Source organism: Mustela nigripes, chromosome 17 (assembly GCF_022355385.1).
Source record: "Mustela nigripes isolate SB6536 chromosome 17, MUSNIG.SB6536, whole genome shotgun sequence".
Taxonomy (NCBI): Eukaryota; Metazoa; Chordata; class Mammalia; order Carnivora; family Mustelidae; genus Mustela; species Mustela nigripes.
This window is the reverse complement of record NC_081573.1, coordinates 2,542,083-2,557,662: the sequence shown is the minus strand read 5'-3', so window position 1 is coordinate 2,557,662 and position 15,580 is coordinate 2,542,083. Positions and strand designations below refer to the sequence as shown.

The window sequence follows — 15,580 nt, the reverse complement described above, 5'->3', positions numbered from 1 at the left end:
CACTGTTCACAACTTTCCTCTCCCCATGCTTTAGGACCACAGTGTTTGTACTATGGGTATCTCAACAGTTCCTTCATCATTCACTCCAGAACCCCAATATTTCACATCAAAAATGTGTCAGGAATTGCTTGACCATAGGCTCCTCTCCCACATCCCAACACTTTGCACTGGACAAGGAGGGCTGTCACCTCTCTGTAGTTGATAGAGTTGACTTCTGGGAGTGAAAGGAGTGAAAGTTCTCAAGCAGGCAGCCCCCTGCCCCATAGGTTTTACTTTTACTCCACATCAATATCAGGAAGAAGGAAAGGTCAGGTCTGGTTCTAACTTTCTCTTTCGTCTTAGGTACCATCATGAACTGTGTCAATGGCCACTTGGTGACTGTGATATTTATTGTAGGGACAGCTCACATTCAGGGACATGGCCATAGAATTCTCTCAGGAGGAGTGGGACGCCTGACCCACACTCAGTGGCAACTCAGTGATGTTGGAGAACTATGGACACCTCTGCTTCCTGCATGAGAAAGACTCCTTCCAGATTTCCCAAACCCCACTCAGGGTTTTGTTCCTTCCTGTGAAGACTATCTCTTGGGAGTTTTCTCTTTGAATGACTGGAATTCAGATCCAGGCAGAGAGGGGAATAAGTAGAGGTTTGTAGATGGAGAGGAAAATCTTCATGATGCTTCCTTTTCAGCCTTGGCTTCTCCTTCTTCAAGGTAACTGTAAAGTTTTTCTGGAGAGATAAACACAACACCAGGCAAAGTGGGTGCAAGGCAATATTTATTAAAAACACTCTCCGGTGAAGTTTCAGGGCTCAGGAGAAGGGGAGCCAGGAAAGTTGCGCCGGGAGGAGGTGGGCACCCTTGGGCGAGGTTCTGCCACTCTGTAAAGCAGAGTGGCGGAAGTCGCGCCCAAGGCAGGGAGAAGGGGGCTTTTAAGGGGTCTCGAGGGGAGCTTAGGGGTCTTTTGGCAAGTTTCCCTTATTTGGTTATCTTGCCTGCTCTTCTGGGTCCCATTGGTCCACAGGATCCCGGGGCAGGACGGTTTTCATATTCCTGCTTGGGTCTTTGTTCTCCTGTCTGAGCTCAGGTTTTGTGGTAGAACTTTCACCATCTGAAGTAGCCCTTTCTGCCAGCCCAACAGTAACATCAACCCTGATGTAGTTGAGTGGCAATTCTAAACACTTGTTGCCATAGAATGGCACTGCTCACATCTTAATCTGAGTTTTCCCCTTCTTATTTTCATGTCTACTACTTGGAAGTGGAGGTCAGGATGTGAACATTGGAAATGCTTCCTTTGTGTTCTGAAGGGACTGTTGGGCAACAGCCTTTGCGAAACCATCTTCTAGGATTGTAAAATGTCCTCTCTTTACTGAACACAAGCCTGATGGGAAGTTAGAATCGGCAGCAATAGTCACTTTCCTTTTTCCTCATAAACAGGTCTCCTTCTGTCAAAGCCAGACCTGATCAAAAACCAAAACATTTTGGAGCAAGAGAAGCAGCTCTGGGATGCAAAGAGAAAGGAGACTGTAGGCTTCCATCCAGGTAGGTGGGAATGAATGAGGCAGATGACAGAGGGGAGGTCCAAGTCTGAAGGAGGAAGGTAGACCGTAAGCTGTGGTTCCAGTAGCTCTCCTTGAATGAAGGTTAGTTGGAGAAATGCCCAGTTTTATCTCTCTCACTGGCTCCCAGAGGGACATCTTTTCTCTGACATTATCAAGCTCTTGAATTCTCTAGGGATTCTCCTTCAGCTCTAGTGATGGTCCATCACATCCACAGGGAGGGCCAGGAGACTCTGATTGGAGGTGGAGGGCCCCCCTAATCTAAGAGCTTCTCCATTTCTGTGAGAACCCTGGGGAAATCTCCCTATTTTCTGAGGACCTGTACGCTATGGCTTTGTCAATTCTGGTTTTCATCATGGGACAAGTAGGTCAGGGTAGTTGTATGCACACTAGGGTTTGATGGGGAAATTCCCGGAACACTGGAGACAGATTTTTAATGTTTTCTGGCTTATGCTTTCTAATGTTATGGAGGCCTTAATTTTAATCTTACAAAGTTGAGATTCAGTAACTTCATCAGATAACAAAGCACCGCACTAAAACGAGAAAATGTACTGCTTTATTTCCCTTCAAAATTTCTTTTTTCTTTTATTTTGTATTAAATATAGAAATTTAATTTCCACTCTGTGAGTTCCATTCCTCTGTGGTGAAATAATGTAACGTCTCCATTTGTTCCTAGAATTCCTACATAACAAATGGTATTGGGGAACTACACATTTAGAACTTGAACTTGTAACCTTTAGTAAAGTCTCATTTATTACCTTATTTTTTAATAATCACATCATTATATAATTCTGTCTTCTATGAACTTCTTGTGACTTCATCATATGTGTTTTCACTTTCTGATTAGCTCTGATTTTTTTACATCAAATGTCCTTATATGACATGGGAGTTAGACAATCAGTGAAATTCCCATATATTTTGTTTAACATTTATATTTGTTTGAGACAGACAGACAGAGAGAGAGATAGAGAGAGAATGAGTAGGGAAAAGGCAAAAGGAGAGGGAGAAGCAGACTCCCTGCTGAGCAGGGATCCCAGTGTGGGGCTGGATCCCAGAACCCTGAACTCATGATCTGAGCTGAAGGAACCTGCTTGACTGACTTAAAATTAAGGCCTCCATAACATTAGAAAACCCTTATGTTTGAAAAATCTTTTTGTTTAGTATTGCAGCGTTACTTCATGGGAAATTAATCATGAGCTTTTTCCTCTACTTTCCTCAGAATGCATCAGAATTTAACCCCAAATATTAATTTCGTATACACTGTCTCTCAGCATATTTTCTAACTTTCATGGTGTTTATTTATTTAGAAATGAAGACGTTCATTTCCTCTGTCTTAAAGAATGGACTATAGGCTTACATTCTGTGTAGGAGGAGGAATAAATTAATAACATAATTTATTTCTTTCAGGTATTTTACATGTTCATAAAATTTTCATTTACAGCTTTTTATGATTGATTTTAATAAAAGTTCTTTACAATTTTATACTCCATGAAGACATACCAATCAAATGCTGGTATTTTATAGGTACATGGACACAGTTTAAAATTATGGTTATATAGAACTTTTCCATTTATGTAATACATCAGTGTTTATTTAGATTTTCTTGGGCTAAGTTTTGTCTTATTCTGGTTTGGTAATTTCCTAACAATGTGCTTCTTATGTCTGGTACATTCCACAACATTAGCTATGTGTGGATTGGGTTTTATTTTTGTGATGTTAACTGGAAGAGAATTTTCAACGCAGTACATTTCAAGAGCATGTGAGTTTAACTCAAAAAAGAATGAACTTAAAAAAAAAAAAAGAATGAACTTTATGCTTTTTGTCAGTAAATTATGTATGTCTTTGTCTTGTGTTTGTATGTCACACATATATACTGTGTGACTTCTTTTTGTCTCCTTGTTTAGTGGTCAGTGAATGCTGTAATATGTCTAGGTGAGTTGTCATCAACATAGAATTAATTTCATCATGTATTTGTGGGTCAACTTTTATTCTCTCTGCATGAGAGAAAAGACTATTTGAATTCAAAGTAAATTTGAAACATTTTATACTTCTGTACCACGTTTTGGTATGAAATAAAAAAGATACATATACATTATTAAAAAATTAAAATTAGGGGCGCCTGGGTGGCTCAGTGGGTTAAGCCTCTGCCTTCAGCTCAGGTCATGATCTCAGGGTCCTGGGATTGAGCCCCACATCAGGATCTGTGCTCAGCAAGGAGCTTGCTTCCCTCTCTATCTCTGCCAGCCTCTCTGCCCCTCTCTGCCTACATGTGATCTCTGCCTGTCAAATAAATAAATAAAATATTTAAAAAACTTTAAAAATTTTTAAATAAAATCTTTAAAAATTAAAATAAAATTTAAAATTTGTAAAAATTAAAAATATATTTAATTTTATTTTAAATATAAATTTTTATTTAAATATATATTTAATTTAAAATTTTAAATTAATATATAATGTAATATTTGCCCCAGGGGTACAGGTCGGTGAATCATCAGACTTACACACTTCACAGCACTCACCATAGCACATACTCTCTGCAATGTCCATAACCCAACCACCCTCTCCAAACCTTCCCCCCACCGAAACCTTCAGTTTGTTTTGTGAGATTAAGAATCTCTTGTGGTTTGTCTCCCTTTCCATCCCATCTTGTTTCATTTTTCCCTTCCCAACCCCCCACTTTGCCTCTCAAATTCCTCATATCAGGGAGATCATATGATAATTGTCTTTCACTGATTGATTTATTTCGCTCAGCACAATACCCTCTACTTCTATCCACGTTGTTGCAAATGGCAAGATTTCATTTCTTTTGATGGCTACATAGTAGTCCATTTTGTGTGTGTGTGTGTGTGTGTGTGTATGTGTGCATGTTGTATATATATCTCACATATTCTTTATCCATTCATTTGTTGATGGACATCTAATTTCTTTCTATAGTTTGGCTATTGTGGACATTGCTGCTATAAATATTCGGGTGCATGTGCCCCTTCGGATCACTAAATTTGTCCCAGTAGTGCGATTGCTGGGTCATAGGGTAGCTCTATTTTCAACTTTTTGAGGAACCTCCACGCTGCTTTCCAGAGTGGCTGCACTAGCTTGCATTCCCACCATCAGTGGAGGAAGGTTCCCCTTTCTCTGCATCCTCACCAGCATCTGTCATTTCCTGACTTGTTAATTTTAGCCATTCTGACTGGTGTGAGGTGGTATCTCATTGTGGTTTTGATTTGTATTCCCCTGATACCAAGTGATGTGGAGCACTTTTTCATGTGTCTGTTGGCCATCTGGATGTCTTCTTTGCAGAAATGTCTGTTCATGTTCTCTGTCCTTTACTTGATTGGAGCATTTTGTTCTTTGGGTGTTGAGTTTGGTAAGTTCTTTATAGATTTTGGATACTAGCCCTTTATCCGATATGTCTCTTGTGAATATCTTCTTCCATTTTGTCAGTTGTCTTTTGTTTTTTTTTGACAGTTTCCTTTGCTGTGCAAAAGATTTTGATCTTGATAAAGTCCCAGTAGTTCATTTTTGCCCTTGCTCCCCTTGCTTTAGGCAATGTTTCTAGGAATAAGTTGCTGCAGCTGAGGTCAAAGAGGGTTCTGCCTGTGTTCTACTCAAGGATTTCAATGAATTCCTCTCTCACATTGAGGTCTTTCATCCATTTTTAGTCTATTTTTGTGTGTGGTGTAAGGAAGTGGTCCAATTTTCCCTCTAAAAATGGAACAGATAAGTTGGTTGGAAGAAGAAAGAAAAAGAAAGTGGAGAGAATTTGCTCAGGCTGGACACTAGAACAAAGCCCTGTGCTAGATTTAGGGTATATTTTGATCTATTAGAAAAAGTTGTATCCCATAAATTTTTAGGAGGAAAAAACCCCTATATGTACATAAAGAATGATGTTAGATACAATGAAGGATAAACTATGACTATTATAATGAAAGTTTTAAAAGATTTTTTTAGAAAGGTATTGTGAAGTTAAACTAGTTAAAAAACTTTAAAAAAGGGGGATGCCTGGGTGGCTCAGTTGGTTAAGCAGCTGCCTTTGGCTCAGGTCATGATCCCAGCGTTCTGGGATCGAGTCTCACATCGGGCTCCTTGCTCGGCAGGGAGCCTCCTTCTCCCTCTGCCTCTGCCTGCCATTCTGTCTGCCTGTGCTTGCTCACTTTCCCTCTCTCTCTCTGATAAATAAATAAAATATTAAAAAAAAACTTTAAAAGAGGAAGGAAGAAAAGTTTTAAAAATTACAAAAAGAAAAAATAAAATTAAAAAAAGTTAATTAACATTGTAAGACTAAAGAATCATGGGGAGAAAGCCATGAATTCCATGCTTTGCTTTCCCTTCCTCTGGGAATTACGCTGTTCTCCTTGCTCAGTGAGCTCAGTCTTGGCTGGATTTCTTTCTGATCTTCTGGGGGAGGGGCCTGTTGCCGTGGCTCTCAAATGTCTTTGCTGGAGGCAGAATTACTTTGCCCTTGCCAGGGGCCGGGCTAAGTAATTTGCTCTGGTTCGCTCTCAGGAGCTTTTGTTCCCTGAACGCTTTCCGTAGAGCTCTGGAGGATGGGAATGAAGATGGCAGCATCCCAGTCTCCGGCTGGAGGAGTGGAGAGCTGGGGCCCTGCTCCTCATTGCGCCCTCAGAGAAAAGCCATCAGTCCCTCCTGTCTCCCTGGTCTCCAGCTACACTCCGAGCTGCCCCTACCTGTGACCGAGTGTCTCTGTCTCTGGCGCACAGCCCGGCCTGGAGTCTCCAAACCCAGCAGATTCCTGTCACTCTGCTCTTCCAGCAGAGGAAGGTGAGTCTTGCAGATCTGCCACTTGCGGTGTCCCTGTTTGAGGAGCAGTGTCCAAATTGTGCCATGGATCACAGTTTAAGGTAACCCCAAGCTGAGAGCTCACTCGTTGGCTCCGTCTCTATAGCTGGCTTCCCTGCTCTAATACCTGTGAGCTCTGCTACTCAGACACCCCCAAGCCTTCTGTGACCCCTAGGGACCTGAGCCCACACTGTCCCCATGAGGGCTCCACCCCCGCTTAGCCACTGGAGTGATATCCCTCAGTGGAGCAGACTTCTCAAAATTCTAATTTTGTGCTCCCTGCTCTGTGCTTGCTGGGAGCCAGCCCCTCCCCCCACGGTCTATCTTTTTGTCCCTTCAGATTCACTTCTCCGCATGTCCTACCTTTCAGAAAGTGTTCCATTTTCTGTTTCTAGAATTACTGCCCTGCTCTTTGATCTCTTGTTGGGTTTATAGGGTTTGGAATGTTTTGATAACTATCTGGCTGTACTCCTGCTACCTGATATAATTTCGGTCTGCTTCTCCTTTGCCATCTTGACTCTCCATAGATGTATTTTATCTTTAATTGTGGTGTTACATCCATGATGAGTTGGTACCTCTCTCATTGACTTTTGTGTGGTCTGTGAGTATTTTCATTGTGGTTACCTTACAGATGCCTTAAAACAACTTAGATGTAAAACAAACCATTTAAAACTCATAGTGTCAATTACATATAAAAGTATTCTTCCTGTGTCCACCCCTGCACCCACTTTGTTACCAATATCACAAATTCTTTTATGTTGTATACAATATGACCTACGTTGATGATTTTTATACTTTTTTTTTTTAAACCAAAATTCTGTAGTGGAAATAAATGTGACTGGTATCTCAATACAAACACTACAGGTTTGTGCAATTGTCTAAATATTTATGTTTAGCAGAGAGCTTTGTGTTTTCTTGTGGTTGCAGGTCCTGCTTAACATAGTGAGAACTTTACCACAGAGATAAGAGTTAAAAAATAATTGGGTGCATGGGTGGCTCATTTGGGTAATCCACTGACTCTTGATTTCTGCTCAGATCTTGACTTCAGGGTCCTGGGATGCAGACTCAAGTTAGCCTCTGCACTCAGTGTGATGCCTACATGTGATTCCCTCTTTATAGCTCCCACCCGAACTCTTATGATCCCCCCCTCAAATATATATCTTTCTAAAAATCAAACACAGGGGTGCCTGGGTGGCTCAGTGGGTTAAAGCCTCTGCCTTTGGCTTAGGTCACGATCCCAGGATCCTGGGATCGAACCCCGCTTTGGGCTCTCTGCTCAGCAGGGAGCCTGCTTCCTCCTCTCTCTCTGCCTGCTTCTCTGCCTACTTGTGATCACTATATGTCAAATAAATAAATAAAATCTTAAAAAAAAAACAAAAATAAAGCATAGGTGAACAATACAATAAGTAAGATTAGAAACAGGCTTGAGGGCACCTGGGTGGCTCAGTGGGTTAAGCCACTGCCTTCGGCTCAGGTCATGATCTCAGGGTCCTGGGATCGAGTCCCGCATTGGGCTCTCTGCTTGGCAGGGAGCCTGCTTCCTCCTCTCTCTCTCTCTGCCTGCCTTTCTGCCTGCTTGGTCTCTGTCAGATAAATAAATAAAATCTTAAAAAAAAAAAAAGAAACAGGCTTGATGTAAAGAGGCTGGAAGAAGCAGAAGAATGACTTTGTCATACAGAAGGCAAAATAAAGGAAAATACTGAATCTGAACAAAGGGAGGGAGAAGAATGATGTATTTATTAAGGAAACTCATAGCCTCCATCAAAAGTAGTAAGATTCCCAGGTCTTGGGCTTTTCTGTGCTGGGAGAGGATTGCTTCCAAATTCAACCCTCACACTTATTATTGGTCTAAGGAGATTTCCCATTTCTTTGGGAATCTGTCCTAGTAACTTGTCTATTTTTAAGAATTCTGGTTTTGGGCACCTGGGTGGCTCAGTTGGTTAGGCAACTGACTTCAGCTCAGGTCATGATCCTGGAGTCCTGGGATCAATTTCTGCATCAGGCTCCCAACTCCATGGAGAGTCAGCTTCTCCCTCTGACCTTCTTGCCTCTCATGCTCTCTCTCAAATAAATAAATAAAAATCTTAAAAAAAAAAAGAGGAATTCTGTTTGTTTTTGTTTTCCTAAATTTTCCCATTTGTTATTAGGTAATGGTTTATGGAGTTAAAGCATTGCCAGTTTTATTTATTTTGTTCATTGGAATGGACATTACTCTCAGTGTTCCATTAGTGTTATTCTGCTCTCTATTTTATTTATTTCAGATTTTTCTTTATTTCATTCCTCTACTAAGTTTCATCTAAGTCTCTCTCTTTTTTAAATTCTTTTCATGGAAGTTAAGTTGTTTATTTCAACATTTTCCTAACTCTGTATTGTATAAGATGAAAAAATTGGGAAATGGAAGGCCTATTAGGGAAAAACTGGCAGAAATGAATAACACACGCAAGGACCAAAAACAGTAAAAAAATTAAAATGGTGATTTTTTGGGATTTCTATAATCATGTCATGGATGAACAGAGATAGTTTCAATGTTTCTTTTTCAGTTTAGATTCCTTTACTCTATTTTTGATTGTATAATTGTTCTAACAAGAGTGTCCGGAAGTATATTCAAAGGCAGTGGTGGGATCACTTCATTACCTGCTGATTGTTAGGGCCAATTTAATATTAAAACCTGTTTAACTATTAGGGCCTGCTTAGTCAAGCAACTCCATATTGCCTAGATAGCCATATTGTTGTTTACATCCATGGACTTCATTCCTGGAATAAATGCCCCCGTAGTTCCTGGTATGGTTCTGGGAGTAAACACCTTTTTTTTTTTTTTTTTTTTAAATTTATTTATTTTATTATTATTATTTTTTAAAGATTTATTTATTTGACAGAGAGAAATCACAAGTAGACAGAGAGGCAGCCAGAGAGAGAGAGAGAGGGAAGCAGGCTCCCTGCTGAGCAGAGAGCCCGATGCGGGACTCGATCCCAGGACCCTGAGATCATGACCTGAGCCGAAGGCAGCGGCTTAATCCACTGAGCCACCCAGGCGCCCCATAAACACCTTAACAATAGAAGCCACATACCTTGGGTCTGCGGTTATGCCCTATAAAACCAGCCTGTGAGATGTGGAGGGGGTCGCTCTCTTAGGAGGCAGCCCTGGCCAGTCAGTCTGACTTCTAATGCTTGGCATAGAATAAAGCTTCACATAATTTTCACTTTGTCTCAGTCTCATTCCCCTGGCTGGTCAGTCTAACTTCTAATGCTTGGCATAGAATAAGGCTTTGCATAACTTTCACTTTGTCTCAGTCTTGTTCCTTTGATAATGGATCCTAACACTGATCTTAGAGGAGAAGCTTGCAAACTGTCCCTATTGAATAGGTTAAATTTCACCTTTTCATACATCTGTGGTGTTCATTGGGTTGAGGGGGTTTCCCTTTCTCTCTACATTGAGTGTTTTTAACATGACAGGTTGTCCAATACCCCGATATTTGTATTACATCATCACTGATGTAATCATGTCATTTTTGAACTTCATTCTGTTAATGTGGAGTCTTGAAGTGATGGTTTTCTATATGTTGGAACTCCCTTAATTCCTGGACCGTTTCCCACTTATCATCCTGTAAAAAGGGAAAATGTGCTTTGATTCAGATTGCTATTTATTATGGACATTGAGTGAATATTCCTCACAGGCAGGGGTTTGTAAACTTTGTTGTTTGTAGTGTCTCTGTCTGGCTTGCATGAGCTGGTAATGCTGGTGCCACAGAGAGAGTGTTCTGATAGTTTCTCTGATGGTCACTCCTTGGAAATGTTTGAGGAGATTTGCTGTCCTTTCTCCTTCATTGTCTGTTTGAATATCCAGTGAACTCATCTGGCACACAGTTTTTGTTTGTTGGGTTTTTTCTTTTATTCTTCTTTCATTTAGCTTCATGGTTGCAGATCAGTTGAGATTTTTTTTTTATTATTTTTCTGAATGATGCAGTCTAAATTGATTATACCATTTTTGAAATTTATACTTGTCTTTTAATAAAAGTTTGTGGGCACTGACTATCCATTGTTGCCTCATATTTACTTTTATTCCTACAATCAGTTATACTGTGTCTGCTTTCACTTCTTCACTTGTCATTTTAGTCAGTATTTTCTCTATAATTCTTAATTTAGTTCATGGGCTGTCAGTGTTGTTGATCTTTTCTGCCAAACAACTCTTCCTGTGGTTGATATGTTCCTATTTTTACTGTACTCTTGTTGGTTCCTTTCAGTTTTCTGTTTCAATATCCACCGTTCTGCTAATTTTGATCTCCTGTGACCCTTTTCCTGATTGTCAGAGTTACAGGAAATTGACTACAGGATTATATATTAGACTCAGTGCTCAGTATGTTGTGTGCTATGTTGTGTGTCCATGGAGAAATGAAGTCCTGATGACTCCTTCTCAGCCATCTTTCTTTGTCTGATTCACTTGATACTTCTGTATTAGAAGTCATCTGTATGTTCTTCTGAATGTAGTAAGTGCAATGGTTTTACTTTTATCTGGTATCTTTCAGCTGTATCTTCAAATGACACCCAGAGTTTCATGCTAAAGTGAAGCATAGAAGATTATTTCCAGAATGGATCAGTAGATAGATACAGACATAGTGCTGTTGAGATTTTATACTCATGTACAGACTGGGACAGTGATGGGGATGGTTATTGGGATGGTGACGGCATCAAAAAAATCCTGGATGATACACTCAAATCAAGGCAATTGCCCTTAATGAGAATCTCACTGCCCCAAATGTTGAAGGATCTAAACCGCTATGGAAGACCTCCCTCTTTAAGTCAACTGTTGCTGCAGAGCAGTGTGTCTCTGTCAGCACAAGCTCCAATCAAATATTCAATCATAGTGATTTGTGGATAGACCATTTGGAACATCTGAAAAGCTATCTAATCCATGCTGAAAATAATGATTTGAGCCATTTGGAAGATAAGATTGGCCTGACCTTTCAGCCAGATGTTTCTGATCATCAGAGATATAGAAATGAAGAACAAAGTACTCAGTGGGATCCACACAAGAGGGGCACTGAGGAGTTGACCCTACACAATTGCCAGAGGCTTTTCACTGGAAACAGAATAGCTCAGTGCACTGAATCTGAGAAAACATTGAACCAGGGTTTCAGTGTTCATAGATGTGTCACAGCTAGGTTTGCAGAGAACAATTATGAATGTGATAAATGTGGGGAAGTCTTTCATCCAAACTCTAAACTTAGTATACATAACAGTCTCCCTTTGAGAGATAATTCTTACAAATATAATGAATGTGGGAAAGCTCTTAACCAGTCCTCCAGTGTTGGTGATCATCAGAGAATCCATGAGGGATAAAACCCATTCAGATCTAATAAACGAGGAACCATGTTCAGTCAGTCATCAAGCCTAAACATAGATAAGATAATTCCTAAGGGAATGGAAACTTACAGTTTGAAGGAATGTGGTAAATCCTTTGACTGCCCCTCAACACTATTTCAACATCAGCAAAAGCATGCTGGGGAAAAAATACACAAATGTGAAGAAGGTGGTAAAACCTTTAAGGACTATTCATCAATAAATGGACATAGACACATCTATACTGGAAAGAAACGTTACCAATGTCAAGAATGTGGTTAGACCTTTAACCAGTCTTCATATCTTACTCAACATCACAGGATTCATACTGGAGTGAAACCTTTTCAATGTCAAGAATGTGGCAAGGCCTTTAACAACAATTCAGCCCTTCCTCGACATCACAGAATTCGTACTGGAGAGAAAACTTACCAGTGTCAAGAATGTGGCAAGGCCTTTAACCACAGCACAGGGCTTACCCACCACCACAAAATTCATACTGGTGAGAAACCTTACCAATGTGAACAATGTGGCAAGGACTTTTTACCAGAGCCCGTCTTACTGAATATCACAGAATTCATACAGGAGAAAAACCTTACCAATGTCAAGAATGTGGCAAGGCCTTTTACCGGAGCTCAATTCTTACTGAACATCACAGAATTCATACTGGAGAGAAACCTTACCAATGTCAAACATGTGACAGGGCCTTTAACCACAGCTTAGCCCTTACTTATCATTGCCGAATTCATATTGGAGAGAAACTTTACCAGTGTCAAGAATGTGGCAAGGACTTTTACCAGAACTCAGTGCTTACTAAGCATTACAAAATTCATACTTGAAGGAAACCTTACCAATGTCAAGAATGAGGCAAGGCCTTCAAACATAGCTCAATCCTTACTCAGCATCACAGAATTCATACCGGAGAGAAACCTTACAAATGTCAAGAATGTGGCAAAGCTTTTTCGTGGTCCTCACCATCCTCGACATCACAGAATTCATGCTGGAGAGAAGTCTTACCAATGTTAACAGTGTGGTGAGGCCTTTTACTGGCCTTCATACCTTCCTCAACATAGCAGAATTCATACTGGAGAGAAACCTTACCAATGTCAAGAATGTTGCACGGCCTTTACAGGCACTCAATCCTAACTAAACATCATAAAATTTATACTAGAAAGAAAGCTTACCAGTGTAAAGAATGTGAGAAGAGGGCACCTAGGTGGCTCAGAATTAAGTGTCTGCCTTAGGCTCAGGTCATGAGCCCTGCATTGAGCTCCCTGATAAGTGGGAAGTTGGCTTTTCCCTCTCCCAATCTCCCTGTTTGTGTTCCTTTTCTTACTGTTTCTGTCTCCATCAAATAAGTAAAATGTTTAAAAAAAACCAACTAATATTTTGGGGGCTTGGGTGGCTCAGTGGATAAGCCTCTGCCTTCATCTCGGGTCATGATCCTGGGGTCCTGGGATCTAGCCCCACATCAGGCTCTTTGCTCAGCAGGGAGCCTGTTTTGTCCTCTCTGCCTACTTGTGATCTCTGTCAAATAAATAAATAAAATCTTTAAAGAAAGTTCTTAAAAATATAAAGAAGTTGTTGGAAACATTTATAATCTATTGCTGTCTGCAAGAACCCACCCCCTTGAGCACTAAGCATACATCCACCTCCTTCAAACATGAAAAGTGTAGCTCTTAGGGGGTCTAGGGATCAGTCAGTTAAGGGTTTCACTTTGGCTCAGGTCATGATGTCAGGTCCCCAACACATAGCCCTGCTGGGCTCCCTGCCCAGTGGTGAGTTGGTTTCTCTCTCTTCCTCTGCCCATCACTATACCCCACCATGAATGCCCCTCTCTCTCAAATCAAATATTTAAAAAAAGTGTAGCTCTTTATGCACAGAAGTCCCAACCAAATGCTACTTCAATAAACTTAATAAGTTGCACCATAAATCATCACAGAAGTTCTTCTTGACCACTGTGCTAAAGGATCTGACAATTTTATTATTCAGAAACCAAAGCTGGCTACCATTCCTTTGAAAAGCCAATGCATAGGGCATGAGTTTTGATTGGAATAGAAGAACAGCATTATTCAGGAGACGATCCACTTGGAAAGAAGAAAGACTCATGTTCGAAAATCAACTGCAAGGATTTTGCCAGGCCTTCAGAGTTTAAAGGAGTATGAGGACAGTGAATCAGGAGGAAAATGGGGTTAGTCTGAAACAGTTCATATGCATACACATATGCATATGTGTATATGTATATATATATGCATATGCATATGTATGCATATATATATATATACACACACTCAATAATCAATTAGATGGAGGACCTCTAAAATAAAGAAAGATCAAGAGAGAAAAAAAAAATGGAGGACCTCTATTAGGAAGGGAGATGATCATGATGTAGGACACAAAGGCAGAAGAAAAAATACTAATATCCTTATACCTATAGGTTATTGACAAGCCCTTGAAACAGGCAGAGTGAATTCCTGCAAGGACTCAACTGCCTTGATGTTAATAGGTTGGTAGCAGCAAAAGACAATCCTGACCTGAACTCCCAACCCCGACCAGGGTCCTGTAAATCTACTTTAACAGTCAACATTTCCTTGGGAAATTTCCTTTTTCTCTCCACACCCCCAGCTACCTGTTGGCAATCATACACCAAGCAGATGGACCACTGAGAGACATCAGAAGGGTTTTTTAGATTGTAATAATGACCTTTCCCCAACAACCACTATTCCCCTCAAGGTACTAGAAACCTTGCTTCCAAAATTTCTTAGAGACATATGCTATCCCAAACTCCCTCCAACTTAAAAGTATATAATGGGCCACACCTCATGACACAGTGCAGCTCTTTCTGCCCCCAAGTCCTGTCCCCATGCTTTCATAAAATCACCTTTTGCATCAGAGACATCTCAAGAATTCTTTTCTTACCATCGGCTTCAAACCGTAATATTCTTTCCTACATGGGCACCAGAGATTAACAGTTTATATCATAAAAGATGCCTACCTGTAACAGACACATGAAAAAATGTTCATCATCATTAGACATCAGGGAGATTCAAATTAAAACCACATTGTGGTTCCACTTTACACCAGATTGAATGGCCAAAATTAACAAGACAGGAAACACCAAGTGTTGGAGAGGAAGTGCAGAAAAGGAAACCCTCTTACACTGTTGATGGGAATGCAAGTTGGTGCAGCCACTTTGGAAAAGAGTGTGGAGATTCCTTGAGAAATTAAAAATAGAGGTACCTTATGACCCTGCAATTGCACTCCTGGGAATTGATTCCAAAGATACAGATGTAGTAAAAAGAAGGGCCATCTGTACCCAAATGTCCATAGCAGCCATGGCCACAGTCACCAAACTGTGGAAAGAGCCAAGATTCCCTTCAACAGATGAGTGGATAAAGAAGCTCTGGTCCTTATATATAATGGAATATTATGCCTCCATCAGAAAGGATGAATACCCAACTTTTATATCAACATGGATGGGACTGGATGAGATTATACTGAGTGAAATGAATCAAGCAGAGAGAGTCAATTATCATATGGTTTCACTTACATGTGGCGCATAAGGAATAACTCAGAGGACATTGGGAATTGGAGAGGAGAAGTGATTTGGGGGAATCGGAGGAAGAGATGAACCATGAGGGACTATGGACTCTGAGAAACAAACAGGGTTTTGGAGGGAAGGGAGGTGGGGGGGTTGGGTGAGTCTGGTGTTGGGTATTAAGGAGGGCATGGATTACATGGAGCACAGGGTGTCGTGCATAAACAATGAAACTTGGAACATTGAAAAATAATAAAATTGCAGGGGCGCCTGGGTGGCTCAGTGGGTTGAGCCACTGCCTTCGGCTCAGGTCGTGATCTCAGGGTCTGGGATCCAGCCCCGCATCGGGCTCTC

General features: G+C 40.7%; 2 protein-coding genes across 4 annotated transcripts in view; both read left to right on the top strand.

Annotated features, from left to right (window-relative positions):
• Nucleotides 1-13,188, top strand: part of LOC132005470 (zinc finger protein 665-like) — a 612,263-nt gene extending 599,075 nt beyond the window's left edge. The window contains 2 exon segments of the mRNA XM_059382641.1: nt 11,944-12,229; nt 12,232-13,188. Coding sequence (XP_059238624.1) covers nt 11,944-12,229; nt 12,232-12,725 — 780 coding nt within the window. The 3' untranslated portion in view covers nt 12,726-13,188.
• LOC132005466 (zinc finger protein 93-like) overlaps nt 6,006-15,580 on the top strand; it is a 95,324-nt gene continuing 85,749 nt past the window's right edge. For 2 of the 3 annotated variants that reach the window (XM_059382635.1, XM_059382637.1), the window contains exon 1: nt 6,017-6,336. The gene's annotated coding sequence lies outside the window, so the exon portion shown is untranslated. Of the gene's footprint in view, nt 6,337-15,580 lie in introns of all 3 variants that reach the window. The other variant, XM_059382636.1, reaches the window with a different exon arrangement.